This window comes from Alternaria arbusti (genome assembly GCF_024043155.1).
Source record: "Alternaria arbusti strain BMP 1465 chromosome Unknown scaffold_20, whole genome shotgun sequence".
In the NCBI taxonomy this organism is placed as follows: Eukaryota; Fungi; Ascomycota; class Dothideomycetes; order Pleosporales; family Pleosporaceae; genus Alternaria; species Alternaria arbusti.
The window spans coordinates 297990-312354 of record NW_026249960.1 but is presented as its reverse complement, the minus strand read 5'-3'; the positions used below and the strand labels follow the sequence as shown (position 1 = coordinate 312354).

General features: G+C 53.2%; 4 protein-coding genes across 4 annotated transcripts; 3 read left to right on the top strand and 1 right to left on the bottom strand.

Annotated features, from left to right (window-relative positions):
* Positions 1-1107: 1107 nt before the first annotated feature.
* Positions 1108-5821, bottom strand: J4E86_010177 (uncharacterized protein; the record flags this gene model as incomplete). The annotated part of the gene is made up of 5 exons (XM_051450676.1): positions 1108-4050; positions 4102-4362; positions 4412-5243; positions 5291-5644; positions 5694-5821. 5 exons carry the CDS (start codon positions 5819-5821, stop codon positions 1108-1110), a joined length of 4518 nt encoding a protein of 1505 aa, XP_051298191.1.
* Positions 5822-6637: 816 nt separating this feature from the next.
* J4E86_010176 (uncharacterized protein) lies at positions 6638-8356 on the top strand (the record flags this gene model as incomplete). Its single annotated transcript, XM_051450675.1, has 3 exons — positions 6638-6951; positions 7000-7524; positions 7573-8356. The coding sequence occupies 3 exons, from the start codon at positions 6638-6640 to the stop codon at positions 8354-8356; spliced, it is 1623 nt and encodes a 540-aa protein (XP_051298190.1).
* Positions 8357-8702: 346 nt separating this feature from the next.
* On the top strand, positions 8703-9970 carry J4E86_010175 (uncharacterized protein; the record flags this gene model as incomplete). The annotated part of the gene is made up of 2 exons (XM_051450674.1): positions 8703-9068; positions 9122-9970. The coding sequence occupies 2 exons, from the start codon at positions 8703-8705 to the stop codon at positions 9968-9970; spliced, it is 1215 nt and encodes a 404-aa protein (XP_051298189.1).
* Positions 9971-10865: 895 nt separating this feature from the next.
* Positions 10866-14330, top strand: J4E86_010174 (uncharacterized protein; the record flags this gene model as incomplete). The annotated part of the gene is made up of 2 exons (XM_051450673.1): positions 10866-13626; positions 13672-14330. The coding sequence occupies 2 exons, from the start codon at positions 10866-10868 to the stop codon at positions 14328-14330; spliced, it is 3420 nt and encodes a 1139-aa protein (XP_051298188.1).
* Positions 14331-14365: the final 35 nt, after the last annotated feature.

Below are 14365 nucleotides of genomic sequence, written 5' to 3'. Positions count from 1 at the left end.
GGTAGGTGATTCGGGTAGATAGATTTGGTGTGTGATGAGTGATTGATAATGTATGGTCCCTCCTAGACACCAGCACCCAGCCTTATATACCCATGACATACACACAGCCAGCCTGTTGCAGTACCTCCACATTACGTCTTCAGCGTCATCTGTCCGCTGGACCACCTATGTCATACCTGTCTTGGCATGAACCTATCTTCTCCACCCAACCCAGGTACAGCCGTGCCGGCGTAGCCACCAGTATACGCTAGGGGAGCCGAGACCCGATCGTGTGTGGTATCTGTCTCATCTCACCAACGTACCCATAGTTTCCGATATTGAATAGAGCGGAAACATGTTATCGGTGTTTGCACTTGTTGTGCAGATGTGGGAGTGTAATGACCGCATCGCGTGGTGGTTGTCGATCATCGTAAAGGTGGTCGGGAGAAACGGCTCTATCGGCCCTTCTCGATGGCAAGGCGCAGGCGCGTCACGATGCCACTCGGAACATCAACCATTGCCATTGCTGATTTCATGCATGAGTTTTGGGTAGGGTATTCCTGTTGTATTACATGCGGTACATAAGTCCGTGTTTCTATCGTCAAGTCAACGTCTGGTCTCCGTTCTATTCATCTACATCAAACCTATCGCAATCATACCGTATACCAAAGTACCATCTCAATGACCTGCCCGAAGGACAAGACCGCAGTCTGAGTCGAAGGCGCACCCTATTCATTATGTCCATCTACCGGGGAAGAACAACGATTACCTAGGTATGAAGGAGCAGGGATTGAGACTTGTGCCCGACTAGCAAACATTTTACGAGGTTCATTGTGACGCCCCTTTAAAGAAAGAGATTAGGTAGAAGATGTAGCTAACAGGCTGTCGCAAACATTTTACGCAACGCAGGCTTCCAATGCCCATACCTACTCGTAACCGAATCACCTTGTCACACAGCCCCCCTCAAGGGGCTTCAATCCCGACTAGAAGAGCATCACGAAGCCTTAGCAAGTACAGAGGAACATGCGGTGAAATTTCGTGCGATTGCGGCACCTCTAATATCGTAACGAACTCTCGCTTCCCTCTCACACCAAGACATTCTTCTTCTTACGACATCTATCCTCTATCTCACAATTCACTATGCCCCTCCCTCTCAGCCTCAGCATCCTTCTCCTCCTTCTCCCTCCTCTGCTCCTCCTCCTGCACATCCACCACCCCCGCCTTCTCCTCCTCCCCCTTCACGCGTCTAGCCAACCCCGCAATCTCCCCATCATAAACATTCCACTCCGGCACCTGCCTGCGCGCCCTCTCCAACTTCGGCTCCTTAGTCTGCGGATTATTACAAAGATCAATCGTCTTCGCCTTGTGCAAATCCTCATCACTACACCAAGTCTCGCACCACAGCCACTCCTGGGGTAAACTGTGGATGGGGAGGTTAAACTGCATGTTATTGGGTAGGTCTTGGTCGAGGTTAGAGAGGGAATTGGGGTCCGCGGAGAGGGCGTGGTATTGCTGGCGGAGGCGGTCGCCGGCGGCGAGTTGGCGGAAGCGGGTTAAGTCTACGACGTACAGCGCGGAAATGTGGTAGGGGCGGCCACGCAGAAAGTTGGCCCAATAGCCTGTTTTCCAGAAACGGAAGCCTTCCATTTCGGTGCGCGAGTCGCCCATGGGTGTGAAACCGTAAGGGGCGCCTTCTAGGTCGTGTTGCACGAGTTCGTACATGTCTGTTCGCACGATTTGGTCGGCGTCGACGAAGATGACTTTTTCGAGGTCGAGCGGGAAGAGGACGTCTAGGAAGAGGATTTTGTAGCCCCAGATTTCGCGCTGTTTTTCGGTTTGGCCGCGCAGCCAGTGTGGCCATTTGTAGGTGACCATTTCGTATTCGAAACCGTATTCGGCGGCGATGTGCGGGAGGAAGGATTTGAAGCTGGGGGACAGGAATTGCTCGATGAACCAGAATTTGACGGTGTGTTTGGTGTGCTTCATGACGGATACCATCATGATGTTCAGCATGCGCTCGTATAAGTGGCCCGAAGCGACGGAGAAGATGTTTATGTCTGCCTGCGTGCCCTTCTTCGCCGCTTTGCTTCCGGAGAACAGGTCAGCGCCCTTTTGCAGAACCTTCTCGGAGTCAAAGTTTAGACCAATCTTGCCGAGGAACTTGTTGACCTTCTGCGCGCTCTTGCCAACAAGCTCGGATGCGAGCGATTCTTCAGGAGCGAGTACATCGGTTTCCTCGTGGCCTGGCTTGCGCGATAGTCGCGGGAAGATTGTAGCCCCCTGGAAGCTCATGAGAGCAATCTCGGTAGTCTCGTCACCAGGCACGGGTGCCCAGCTGATAGGGCCTGCACTATCAAGGCTGAAAACTTCCTGAGAGCGACCGCTCTTGAGCTGAATGTTGTAAAAGCCAGGAGTGGCCTTGAACTGGAAGTAACCGAGATTAGCCATGATGATGGTATCCGCGAAATGAGGATCCCGCTCAGTGGCAAGAACAACTTCAGCACCACGCGGCGGCTGACCACCATTCGTAGTGTCACGAGAGTGGCCCTCGATAAGGATGTTCTCCAATTCATAGACAGCGGTAACATCGGTACCAGCAGGAATGGTACTAAGTTTGATGTTGTCGAGATCATATACAGACTCCTTCGGGGCAACTAGCCAGGAGGGCGGCACATCCATGCCAAGGTTCAGCAAAGCCTCCTTGGGAATGCCATAGAAGTGGGTTCCAAGGCTTCCGATGGATCCATCGGCGACAAAGGATGGTCGAGCTTCGAGGACGTATCTGTAGAAACGCTTGACAGGAAGCTCTTGAAGCATCTGCTTGGGGTTGAGGAAAAGCTTGAGGTGTGTGCCCTCCATGTCGCTGAGTACTTTAAGGATTGGTACCCACTTCTGTGCGAGCTCTGTCGCGGGGTCAATTGAGGCCACGATCTGGAAGACAGCGTTGTTTTCGTCACCCCGGAAGATAGCGGTGTGCTTGGCAGTCCAGTTGTTGTAAGTGCTCATCCTCAGGGTTGATGCAGTCTCGAAAATGCCTTCTGGAACGTCCGACACGGTGGAAAGTGCGACCAGCGACTGGATCTTCGCAACATCTATTGGAGATTTGATCTTTTCCATGAGTTCAAGATCGGCAAGCGCTTTGTTCAACGGCTCAATGCGTTTGACCTGCTCATAAGTGACAAAAGTTTCCACGTCATCGTATGAGAATCCGTAATCATCTGGGATGGGTCCCACGTAGCGTCCGTTGACAAGCATGCCGTTCTGTCCCGGTTTCAGACCGAACGCGTCGTAGATTGGCTCAGCAACCTGCCAGAATAGAGTGGAGTTGGCGGGAGTTGGTCTGTAGTTGGCATTCCGGTTCATGATCCCGGAGAGGGCTTCGGTAGTAAGCTTACGGTCAGATTTGATGTAAGTCTCTAGAATGTCTTCTGAGGCGTTCGACTGCTCCGCACCGGCTTTCGGATTGTGTATAAGAACGGCCTCTACGTTGGGGTTTGCCTCACGGAAATCTGCCAGTGCTTTCAGAAGAGCAAAACCAGCCTCCGAGTCGAAATCCGCCACGAGCGTGACGTGAATCCAGTCACTCTTGCTAGCAGACTCTGATGCATGAATACGCGGCATCTTGTTATAAGCCTCGCCATGGGTCTCTTCAAATTCAGCCATATTAATGAGCGTGATGTTCTTCTCGTTCTCCGGGATGACAAGAGGATTGCGCTTAGCAGCAGCTGAGGCCAAGAAATGTTGTGGAACCCAACTATCGCTGTTGAAATTACCGTTGAAGACTGCTTGTTGAATCTGACGAAGATCCATGCCGACTCTTTGGCTGAGTGTTCCGAGCCATTCTTCGGTCGCTGGAATGGGTACGCCGTTGACAAAGACGGGGGCTTTGGGGCCTTCTGCTGCTAGACGCTTCAGGTACTGTTTGGCACCTGTGATGCGCTGATCCAGCGTCTCTGACTTCAGTACGTCATCAAAGGCCAAAGCCTCCTTTCCCTCGAGGAGCGCGGTTTTCTTGACTGTCGCGTCGAAGGTGGCTTGATCTGCGTGTGCCAACTTCTTGCCATCCGCCAACTGTTTCGCGTCAGCGCAACATACGACTTCGTAAGAGGTTTCAACACTTACTACTTGAAGGTATTCAATCACAGCAGGCAGTCCATACGCGTCTTGCAGATGGTAAACTACCTTGGCCTGCTCAAGAGCACCAGTTGTAGCGGTCTGAGGAACGATACCCCAGCGCAGTGGAATACCACGCCTGATGAGACTGAGGATAGTCTCAAGCATGGTCGTGACATCCTCGGACGAAGTCAAGTCGACAGCGACGATGGCGTTGTGAATGTCTCTGCGACACGATGGCAGCTGACCAGGATACGTTCTTTGCAGTAACTGTAGTTATGATTAGCTCGCGATCGATGATATGGATAATCGTACGCACAGCCCTGAGTTCACTTGGCCACCCTTCGTACATCGGGTCGTTTTCGATGTCGTTTAGCCACAAGATGACGTTGCCGCCTTCGGTAGCATCTCTGAAGTCATAACGTTGAGGTTCAGCATCCGTTTGAGTCTGGGCGATGGAATCATGCGACAATAGCGAGATGACTTCAGAACCGCTTAGACCCTGACTGCGTATCCCGTTGATCAATTTACGTTCACGTCGCAGATGTGCTAACAGCGAGAAGGGGTTCACATCGCGGGCTGGGATCTGTACGCCGTTGATCCAGATGACATTGTACCCGGTAGGGAGGAGTTGCTCGCGGTTCTTCAGATGTTCTTCCAGGAAGTCTTCCGACGCGTTGTGGGCTGCGATGATGGACGAGTATTTCGGAAAGTCTTGCACGAGCTTCATGAGGGTATCCATGGGTTGTTCGCTTTGTGTTACAAAGCTGGCAGCCTTCAGCCCTAAATCGGATACCTCGTCCTTGGACAAGGGCTTGAGGTCTGCGACGTCTTCATCGTCGTCTAGGCCGGTGCCCATTGGCTTTTGAGAAGCACTCTTCTCTCCCTGTTCAGCCTGCCTGTCGTCTATGACGATGTAGTCGGTCCGCTTCAGTTGTAGCTCCACACCGTATCCGTTCACTACCAGCGGCGTTGTTGGTGCCTTTAACGAAGGCTTGTGCCGGACACGGTACGAAGTCTTTCCTTGTTTGGCTGTGTCGCTCAATGTCTTGTGCCATTTCTTGAATCGAGGAGCGGTGATATCGGCGTATAGAATCGCAGGTAGAGCCGAGCTGTTTCCAAGTATGCGGTCGAAGGGTAGTTTGTATGTCCTGTTTGAGTCTCAGTGTCTGCCATAGGCCAGGCCATTTGTACGTACCGCTCGCTCTCAATGTCTCCGAACGGCTCGTCTAGGTGTACGGAGCAGTATTGTTTCCCATGAAACGATGCCCAAATCTCGCATTTCTCGTTCTGCTCCGCCTTCAGTGAAGGCTCCACCGATGTATTGTAGAACTGGTAATGTGCTTCTATCCGCGGCGCAGCCGATCGGATTGAGAGAGCGAGATCGAAGGAAGCGAGGGCTTCAGGCTGGGTGATGTGCCCGTCGCTTTTCAGGAGGTCCACAAAGGCTGTATACAGCGCCTGCTCTGTGGTCTTCTCGTCGAAGTACCCCTCGGATACGCGGTCGAGGATGGGGTAGTATGCCGTCGCATTCTCTTCTGCAGCAGTTTCTCTGGGAGGAGTTAGTTGTGGCTCTTGCGTTTGGCACACCCGAAGCTTACAATAACTCTACTAGGTATGGAGCTGGATTGAAAGAAGCCAGAAGCGCGACACTGACACCTGGACGAGCCGCATGCGCGCCAACGTGCCTGAAAGCGCTGAGCACTAAGAGAGCTTTCGCGCTCAGCATAGAGGCTGAAGCTCGCATCGTGTAAACCCGCCCTAAGCCCGGCAGGAATCGTGGTGGCGTGTAGCAATGACGAGCGATAGTCGTGATGTTTCGAAAGTTCAACTCCCGATCTCAAGAAGTTGCAACGTGTAGCATAACGTCGGATTGAAGTGGCCGGAGAACGAGGCTTGAGTTTAGCCACGTGATATGAAACAGTTCAGCGCATCGGAAATCTGCAGTGAAAACAGAAATGGCAGTTGCGTATGGTACAAAATAATTGCTCCTCTACCGCGTCCCCTCCAGCATTTGGAGTTCCAAGTGTCAGGTACCAGATCCCTGCAGCCATGATGGCGCTAACGCGATAAGGCCGCGGCTCCCTTATCGCGTCAGTCCCGCCGCCGAACCTCCGTCTGCCATCACACCCGACGGAAAGCTTCCGCTCTTCACTCACCTAGCTGAATCTAGACGCGGCTCTTGCGCTGTGGAAGAACCATTAGCAGAAGTTCCGCGGGCCTTTCACCAAGTCGTGACAAGGCTACCGCCAGTTTGCTGCCCACTCACGGAGTTGCCGTGAGCTGTGCCAGACTACCTGGGTACTGAGCATGTACTAATCAGCGGCTCACGCCCTACAAGGATGCAAGGCGTAGCCAAGAGCTGCAGTCAGACTCTACATCGAGGAGTATGATGTCGCAGTCACTATCGTCTTCCCGGCATCGGTCTGCCTTATATAGCAGGGTTTGCCGCCTAGTATTTGCTTGCTCAAAGGATATGTAGTGCAAGTCTCGACTCATCTTCCACCATCTTTTTTCGAACGACTCATCATCCCTCTTCTTCAACATGTCACAAACCGCAACAACGATCGAACTTGTGAGCTGGCCTGAGACGTCGATTCCAGCCCTCACAGCTAAACCATTGGGCAATGTGGGAAGCAAGGATACGCCGTCAATAGCTGAGGATTTGCGTCCTATCAATGTAGCCCAGGAATCTTTCGCTGCTGAACAACGAGATGGTCCTGGCAAGGGAACGACTGCTATCGTCTTGGTCACGGTAGTGTGTGTCACCATGGTCAGCTCCATGCTGTCGGGTGTCATGACTGTCACTCTGCCTACAGTCGCACGCGAACTAGAGCTCGCACCTAGTGTGCTCTTATGGTTTGTAGACATATCTCATATTCCATACTCACATACTGACGATACTAGGCCAATCTCCATCTACGCTTTGACCTGCGGCTGCACTCTACTCCTCCTCGGTTCCGTCGCCGACGTCGTTGGCTCCCGACCTATGTATTTGGTAGGATGTCTTCTCCAATCCGCCTTTACACTAGCATGTGGATTGGCGCAGACCGGAACACAGCTTATTGTCTTCCGTGCTTTTGCCGGCGTAGCCATCTCATTCTGTCTTCCTTCGGCAGTCAGTATCATCACCAGCACGTTTCCAGAAGGCAAGAGCAGGAACATTGCATTCGCATCCATGGGCGGTGGCCAACCCATAGGTTTCTCATTCGGACTCGTGCTCGGGGGTATCTTCGCTGATACCATCGGATGGCGGTGGGGTTTCCACCTCAGTGCGATCACTAACACGATCGTCTTTGTTCTTGGGCTGTTCGGTCTGCCAAAAGTCGACAACAAGCAGCCACATGTCTGGTCCCGCCTGAAGAGTGAAATTGACTGGGTCGGCATCCTCTTTGGAAGCGCATCATTGGCGCTCCTCTCATACTGTTTCGCGTGAGTGTTGATCTCACATATCTGATGGCTCGATGCTAATGTCTTTAGTTTGATCTCCGAAGAGACTGCTAGAATCCGAGAGCCCACGACACTCGGTCTGCTCATTACTGCGATTGCTCTCATCCCGGCATTCATTTTCTGGGTTGGCAGGCAGGAACGACTGGGCCGGCCCGCTATCATCCCGAATTCACTCTGGCGCAACCGCATCTTCAGCATCATCTGCATCGGGGTCTTCATCACATGGGGAACATTCAACGCGGTAGAGTCGTACCACACGCTCTTCTTCCAGAACGTGCAGAAGCTGTCAGCAATCCAGACGTCGATCCGGTTCCTACCCGGACCAGTAGCCGGGGCTCTCGCCAATCTGGTAATGGGCCTGATTGCTCACAGGGTTCGAGCTGACTGGGCGGTAACCGTCGGATTATTTTGCACGACTCTTGGCGGGCTGCTTATGTGCATCATACAGCCCGAGTGGTCCTACTGGAGCTGCGCGTTCCTTTCTGTGTTCTTCAATCCCATTGGCGCGGACGCTTTGTTCACGGTCTCGAACCTTGTCATCACCTCAGTGTTTCCAGCGCGGACGCAGGGACTCGCAGGCGGCGTCTTCAACACGGTAGCGCAGATTGGCAAAAGTGTAGGGCTCGCGACCAGTGCTGTCATCGCCTCTAGTGTTACGGAGCATTCGGGTTACGTTGAGAAGCAGAGTCCTGCAGCACTTATGGAGGGGTTCCGTGCGGCGTTCTGGTATCTGTTTGCGTTGAGCTGCGCTACGGGGCTGTTGTTGGGGTGGGGGTTGAGGGGAATCGGGCGGGTGGGAATGAAGCGGGAGTGAAAGTCAAATGAGACAGGAATAGAGTCTACTGAAATAATTCAAAGTAATGTTGCCCTGCCAAGCGTTACACCCGATGGAAGGTAGTTGGTGAAGCGTCAAACGCCCTGTTTCACGTTGGGTCCAAGGCTGGCACATGCAGATCCCGCCTAGTGACATCTGGACGCGCAACCAGGCCCAGGTACGGGAAGATCCACCTTTGCGTCGAGGGCGAGCTGACGACAACGAGGCCGAACGCACCCCCGGCGCCGCCTGCATCCCGCGCCATGATCATCACGTAGGTCCTGGTCTCGAACACCTCTCCACAACCATCAATGAGCCCTCGCTACTAGCCGTTCCGTCACCCACCATGCTCAGCGGACCCCCGAGGGCCATCCCGCTCGTCTTCGTCTTCCTCGCCGCCGGCCTCGTGTGGTGGTATCTCCACCAAATCCCGTCAATTCCAACATGGAACTCCGGGAGCAGCGCTGCCCACGGCTACCGGCCCTCGCTGCGCGGTGACCCACTCGACTTTGGCCTGCCGCTGCGCTTCTCAGAGGCGCAGACGAAGCCGCCGGGCAGCAACTACACGTACAAGATCATCGTGCCCAAGACGCAGAAGGAGGACATTAGCTGGATGGACAAGGAGATCCCCGATGCGCCGCTGGTCGTGTACGAAGTCGACAACCCCAATGCCGAGCACAAGATCCCCAAGAACAAAGGTCGCGAGGCTATGGTATGTATCAGGTCATTACATATAGGTGTTGTAACTGTCCGCTAACTGACCAGGTCTACCTCTCGTACATCATCGACCACTACGACGACCTCCCCGACACGTCCATCTTCATGCACGCCCACCGCCACGCCTGGCACAACAACCAGCTCCTCGGCCTCGACGCCGCGCAGATGATCCAGCGCCTCAACCACGAGCGCGTCGCCCGCATGGGCTACATGAACGTGCGCTGCCACCACGACCCCGGCTGCCCGGACTGGATCCACATGGACCGCCCCGGCGGCGACTTCGACTTCTTCCACAAGCCCGAGGAGATCTACTGGCGGCGCAACATCTGGGAGGAGATCCACCCGGGCGCCCCGATCCCGCCTTCCATCTCGGGAATCTGCTGCGCGCAATTCGCCGTGTCGCGCCAGCGCATCCAGGAAGTGCCTATCGAGCGCTTCATCCACTACCGCAAGTGGCTCCTTACAACGGGCATGGACGACCAGTTCTCCGGCCGCATCTTCGAATACATATGGCACTACATCTTCACTGGCCATGAAGTCCACTGCCCGGCTATGAACACGTGTTACTGCGACGGCTACGGCATCTGTTTCGGCGGCCAGAAGAAGTACGACGAGTACTTCAAGAAGCAGGATGCGCGCAACGAGAAGTTTACCCAGCTGGATAAGTTCAACAAGCGCGAGGAGGAGGCTAAGAAGGACGGCAAGGACCCCAATTTCTCCAAGGAAGAGATTGAGACTATCAATAAACTGAGAACGGAGATTAGTGGTATGGATCGCGAGTTGGATGTGTTGAGAGAGGATGCGAAGAAGAGGGGGGATGATCCTAAGGCGAGGAAGGAGGAGACTGAGAGTTGGGATTCGTCGCATATCTGGGACTATGCTCCGAAGAACGGTTAGAAGGACAGTTATTCTGGTGGTATATGGTTGTGGATATCTTTGGGAATGGGTCTATATCACTGTTCGCGGAAACTGCATGCACAGGGTAGGCGTTCATGGAGGCGTTTACAGGAGGTACTTTCGTATGGCCTGGTGAGCTTGCGCCGTGCATGAGAGCTTGCATTAGATTTATGTCGTTCTTGATAGTATCCAAAGATGTGTTGTTCTTCTCTGCTAAATATGGGAATCATGATCCTGATGAGGGGTTCTCTCACCTCTTGCCAGGGCCCGTTCGTACGACCACCACGTGCTAATGCTATCCTCAGCATCCCGTCCTGCACCCAGCTCTTTTACATCTCTTTCCGTCGCAAGCAATCATCCGTCTCCATCACAAAGCGTCTTATGTCAACAGCTCAAACAGACAATCTTCTAACCCGCTATCCATGTTGCACCTACCTCTCCAAATGCCGGTGGCTGGTGCGCCTGCGCGGTGCGGCTCTGCTGCTGCCTTCCCCATTCAAACGTCGCTACCACAGAGTCCGAGCGCGATAATCTCCGTGTCGTGTCTCCGCCTTGTCTTTCTTTCCAGAAGTGTTTGACTGCTGTCTGAGACAGCCAGTTTGATCGTTGTGCCTGTTGTCTTGTTGCCTTTGTTGTGGCTGGGTGTTTGACACGCGACGCTTCGGCGGCCGTAGTTGGTCGCAGTGATTGCAAGAGGAGGAATTCACAGCTGCAAGAGTCACCGTCACCCCCGCATTCACTGCTTTTCGCAAAATACGAATGCTGCCTAGGGAGAAAGAGAGAGATATCAGGTTCGATCGTCTTGTGGGTTTCTATCTTCTGTACTACGCGCGCGCGACACTTCACGCATACACCGAAATCTCGCCGAGAATCAAACCCACATTGCGAGTGCACGATGGATGCGACAATCGGTGACAACATCACGCTAGAAACGCCAGAGCCAAAGAAGAGGAAGCAGAGCGCACAGAGCGCACAACCGAGACGACGAAGCGAACTGAAAATCACCTTGCCTGCGTTGAGTGATTTCGCCAAATCACATGTCGCAAACTGGTCTCCCCCTGTACCTGTCACGCCAGAATCGGAAGCGTTACGAAGCTTGAAGAGTGAATGGAGACGGCAATCCTACGAAGAGCCCGTGTACGATGGGCCGAGATCAGAGAAGCAACTTCTGATTGTGGACCTGCAAGATTACGAGATTTATCGAACACCAGAGAGCGAATGCAGAGCATATGAGCTGACGAGTCTACACTACTTGGAGGTTTCGATCGCAAAGAAATTGTGCTTTGATGGTTTCGTCTGCGTGGGATCGACCAAACACTATGTACATGCAGTACCAATCCAGGATAGCTCTGTCGAGGGCTACGGAGACGACGAGAATTCTGGTGTTACCACTTATGTACAGTCCACGTTCGCAAGTAAAGACAAACATTACGATATCTGGTACAGACTTGCGAAGCCCGCTCCGGGTTACAAAGAGTTCCAGAAGTCGTTCCTCTGGGTAGCGCAACTGGGAAAGCATATTATCGACTATGTGGACAGCAAGCCCGTGGGATCAGTTGGGCTCAACGACTTCCGCGAAGACTTCTATCAATGGCTCCCGCCCCGTTTCGGTCATTGCGCCGACTTCCAGCAATGGCATACTGCTTTCAGACACCAAACTGACTTTCGCGTTGCCGTACATGCCTACGTCGAATACTTCTACAACCAGGCCTTCAACCTTCCCAATTCGAAACAGCTGCTGGCTCATCCTCTCTGGAGCGAATGCATGGCTAAATGGTTAACGGCAGTCAAGGCGCAGAAGCAGATCGTCGAAAACACTATCGCTACACCGGAGGTTTACGATTGCTTCAAGCACATGTACTTTGGTGAGCAAATCCAGGCGAAACGGCCTACCGACACGGTTAGGATTCAACAGGAGCGCAGGAAACGAAGGCTTGGGTTTGCGCAGAGTTTTTGGGCACGGAAACCGACTACTCCGCGACGGAACGTGTGCCAACCGTATGGTAACTCACCAGTGAAAGTTGGCGACGTTGTTGCCCTGATTCCTGATGAGGCAGACGCAACCGTTTGGCGCAACACGACTTGGGAATGGCTCGCATACGTCCAGGGTACCGAATCCCTGAAGGACGGGACGCAGAGGCTGTTCGTCCTATGGATCTATCGACACCACGAGACCAATATCTTCAAGGCGGAATACCCCTACGAGAACGAAGTCTTCTTATCCGACAACTGCAACTGCTCTGAAGGAGAGCTATTGTCCACGGACATCAAGGGAAGATACGATGTAGACTGGTCACCCTCCACTATCGACGCTGAGCGCTTCTTCGTCCGTCAAACCTACGTCACCCAAGACAGCGCCTTTGTCAGCCTTCAATCTTCACACAAGACTTGCACGTGTCGGAAAGAAAAGGGCACACCCGTCGACAACTACCGTCGAGGCGACACGGTATATCTATCAAGGTCCCGCAACAGAGACAAGTTTCTGGATCCAGTGGTCTTTCAACACATCGACCGCGCCAAGGGGACGGTTAGAGTGCGTAGGCTATTACGACTAGAACGAGACTGCAAAGAGTTGGCGACCAAAGCTCGGCGTTTGCATCTCTTGGCCAACGAGCTTGTCCTTACGGACGAATACGAAGACGTGTCCATATCCCGCATCCAGAGGCGCTGTTACGTCAAGTTCCTGAAGAAGTCTGACATCCAGGATGGACAAATACCTTTCACGTACAATCGTGGCGGTGCTGGTGATCTCTGGTTTTTGTCTATGGGATTGACAGGGGTGGAAGGCGAACAGAAACTCGTCTTTCTGCGGAATCTGCCGAAGACTTTCAATGAGGGCCCTGACATGACCTCTGCTGAATCATTGAGAGGAATGAGTATCTTCAGTGGCGGCGGCTCGCTTGATCGAGGCCTTGAAGAAGGTGGAGCAGTTACCTTCCACTCCGCTGTCGACTTCAGTCCCCATGCCATCCACACTCAGCGAGCTAACTTGAAGAGCCCGGAGACGATGCATCTGTTCTGTGGCTCCGTCGATGATCACTTTGACGCAGCTCTCAAGGGTAATAAACCTGACCTTGTCCCTCGGGTCGGAGAAGTCGACTTCCTTGCTGCTGGATCGCCATGTCCTGGGTTCTCAGCTCTTCAGCATAATATTCTCAGTCCGCAGTCCTTGAAGAATGCGTCACATATTAGCACTTTCTGCTCGTATGTAGATCTATACCGCCCTTTGTACGGTATACTCGAAAACGTCGTCAACATGGCTTCAACACGGACTGGATTCGAAGACCAGAATGTCCTATCTCAGGTGGTTGCCTCTCTAGTCTCGATGGGATACCAATGCAATCAGTACATCATGGACGCCTGGAGCTACGGCAGCGCGCAACAGCGTTCACGCTTGATCCTCACCATAGCTGCACCCGGACTTGAGCCAATTGCCCAACCTTGGCACACCCACGCGCGGCCTTACGAGGAGACGGCGGGACGAAGCTTAGGTTATTTACCCAACGGACAGAAATTTGGTGAACGCGAGCACTACCCAACGCCTTTTCCGTATGTACCCGCGGTGTCCGTCGATGCGGGATTGCCCAACATTGGCAACGGTATTGTCCAGACTTGTATTCCGTTCCCAGACCACCGCTTACCGCAAGTACCAACGCGTAAGCAACGAGCATTGGTCAGATGCATTCCACGACAGCCTCCAGGCTGCGACTACAAAGAAGCAGATAGACGGGGTCTGATTCCGACCTCGCTACGAGACCCGAGAACAGACATTGGAAAAGCGTACCGACGGATCAAAGCAGCGGGACTGGTACCGACTATCACAACAAATATAGTCATCCGCGATTCTCGAAATGGCGCTACATTACATTGGGATCAGCATCGATCTATCAGTGTACTGGAAGCACGTCGGACCCAAGGCTACATGGATGAAGAGCCCATCATTGGCTCGCTGCCGGAACAGTACAAGATTGTTGGCAATGGTGTGGATCGTAAAGTTGCTTTCGCCATGGGTCTATCTCTACTCCAGGCCGTGCAGAAGAACGAGTTGGGGTTTACTGCGAACGGAACGACACAGAACGCCTCTGAGGTGGTCGACGTAACTAGCGATGCCGAAACAGCCCACGTTGAGAAGAGTGTTAAGAAGCCCAAACCTCAGTCTAAAGTACAGGAGATGTTGCCGTTTCAGAAGGAACATCGCCGCAGGAGTTCCGGACCGGTGGTTGTGATACCTAAACGACAGCAGACCAATAGCGTTACTTCGACTGTGAACAGTACTCCGGGGCTACCTAGGAGGAATGCGAGCGTGCCTAATGGCGCAACCAGCGAAACTTCACAGACTCCAACTATATCACAGCCATGATTTCTTTTCTCTGTACATTCAATCAAGATAATAAA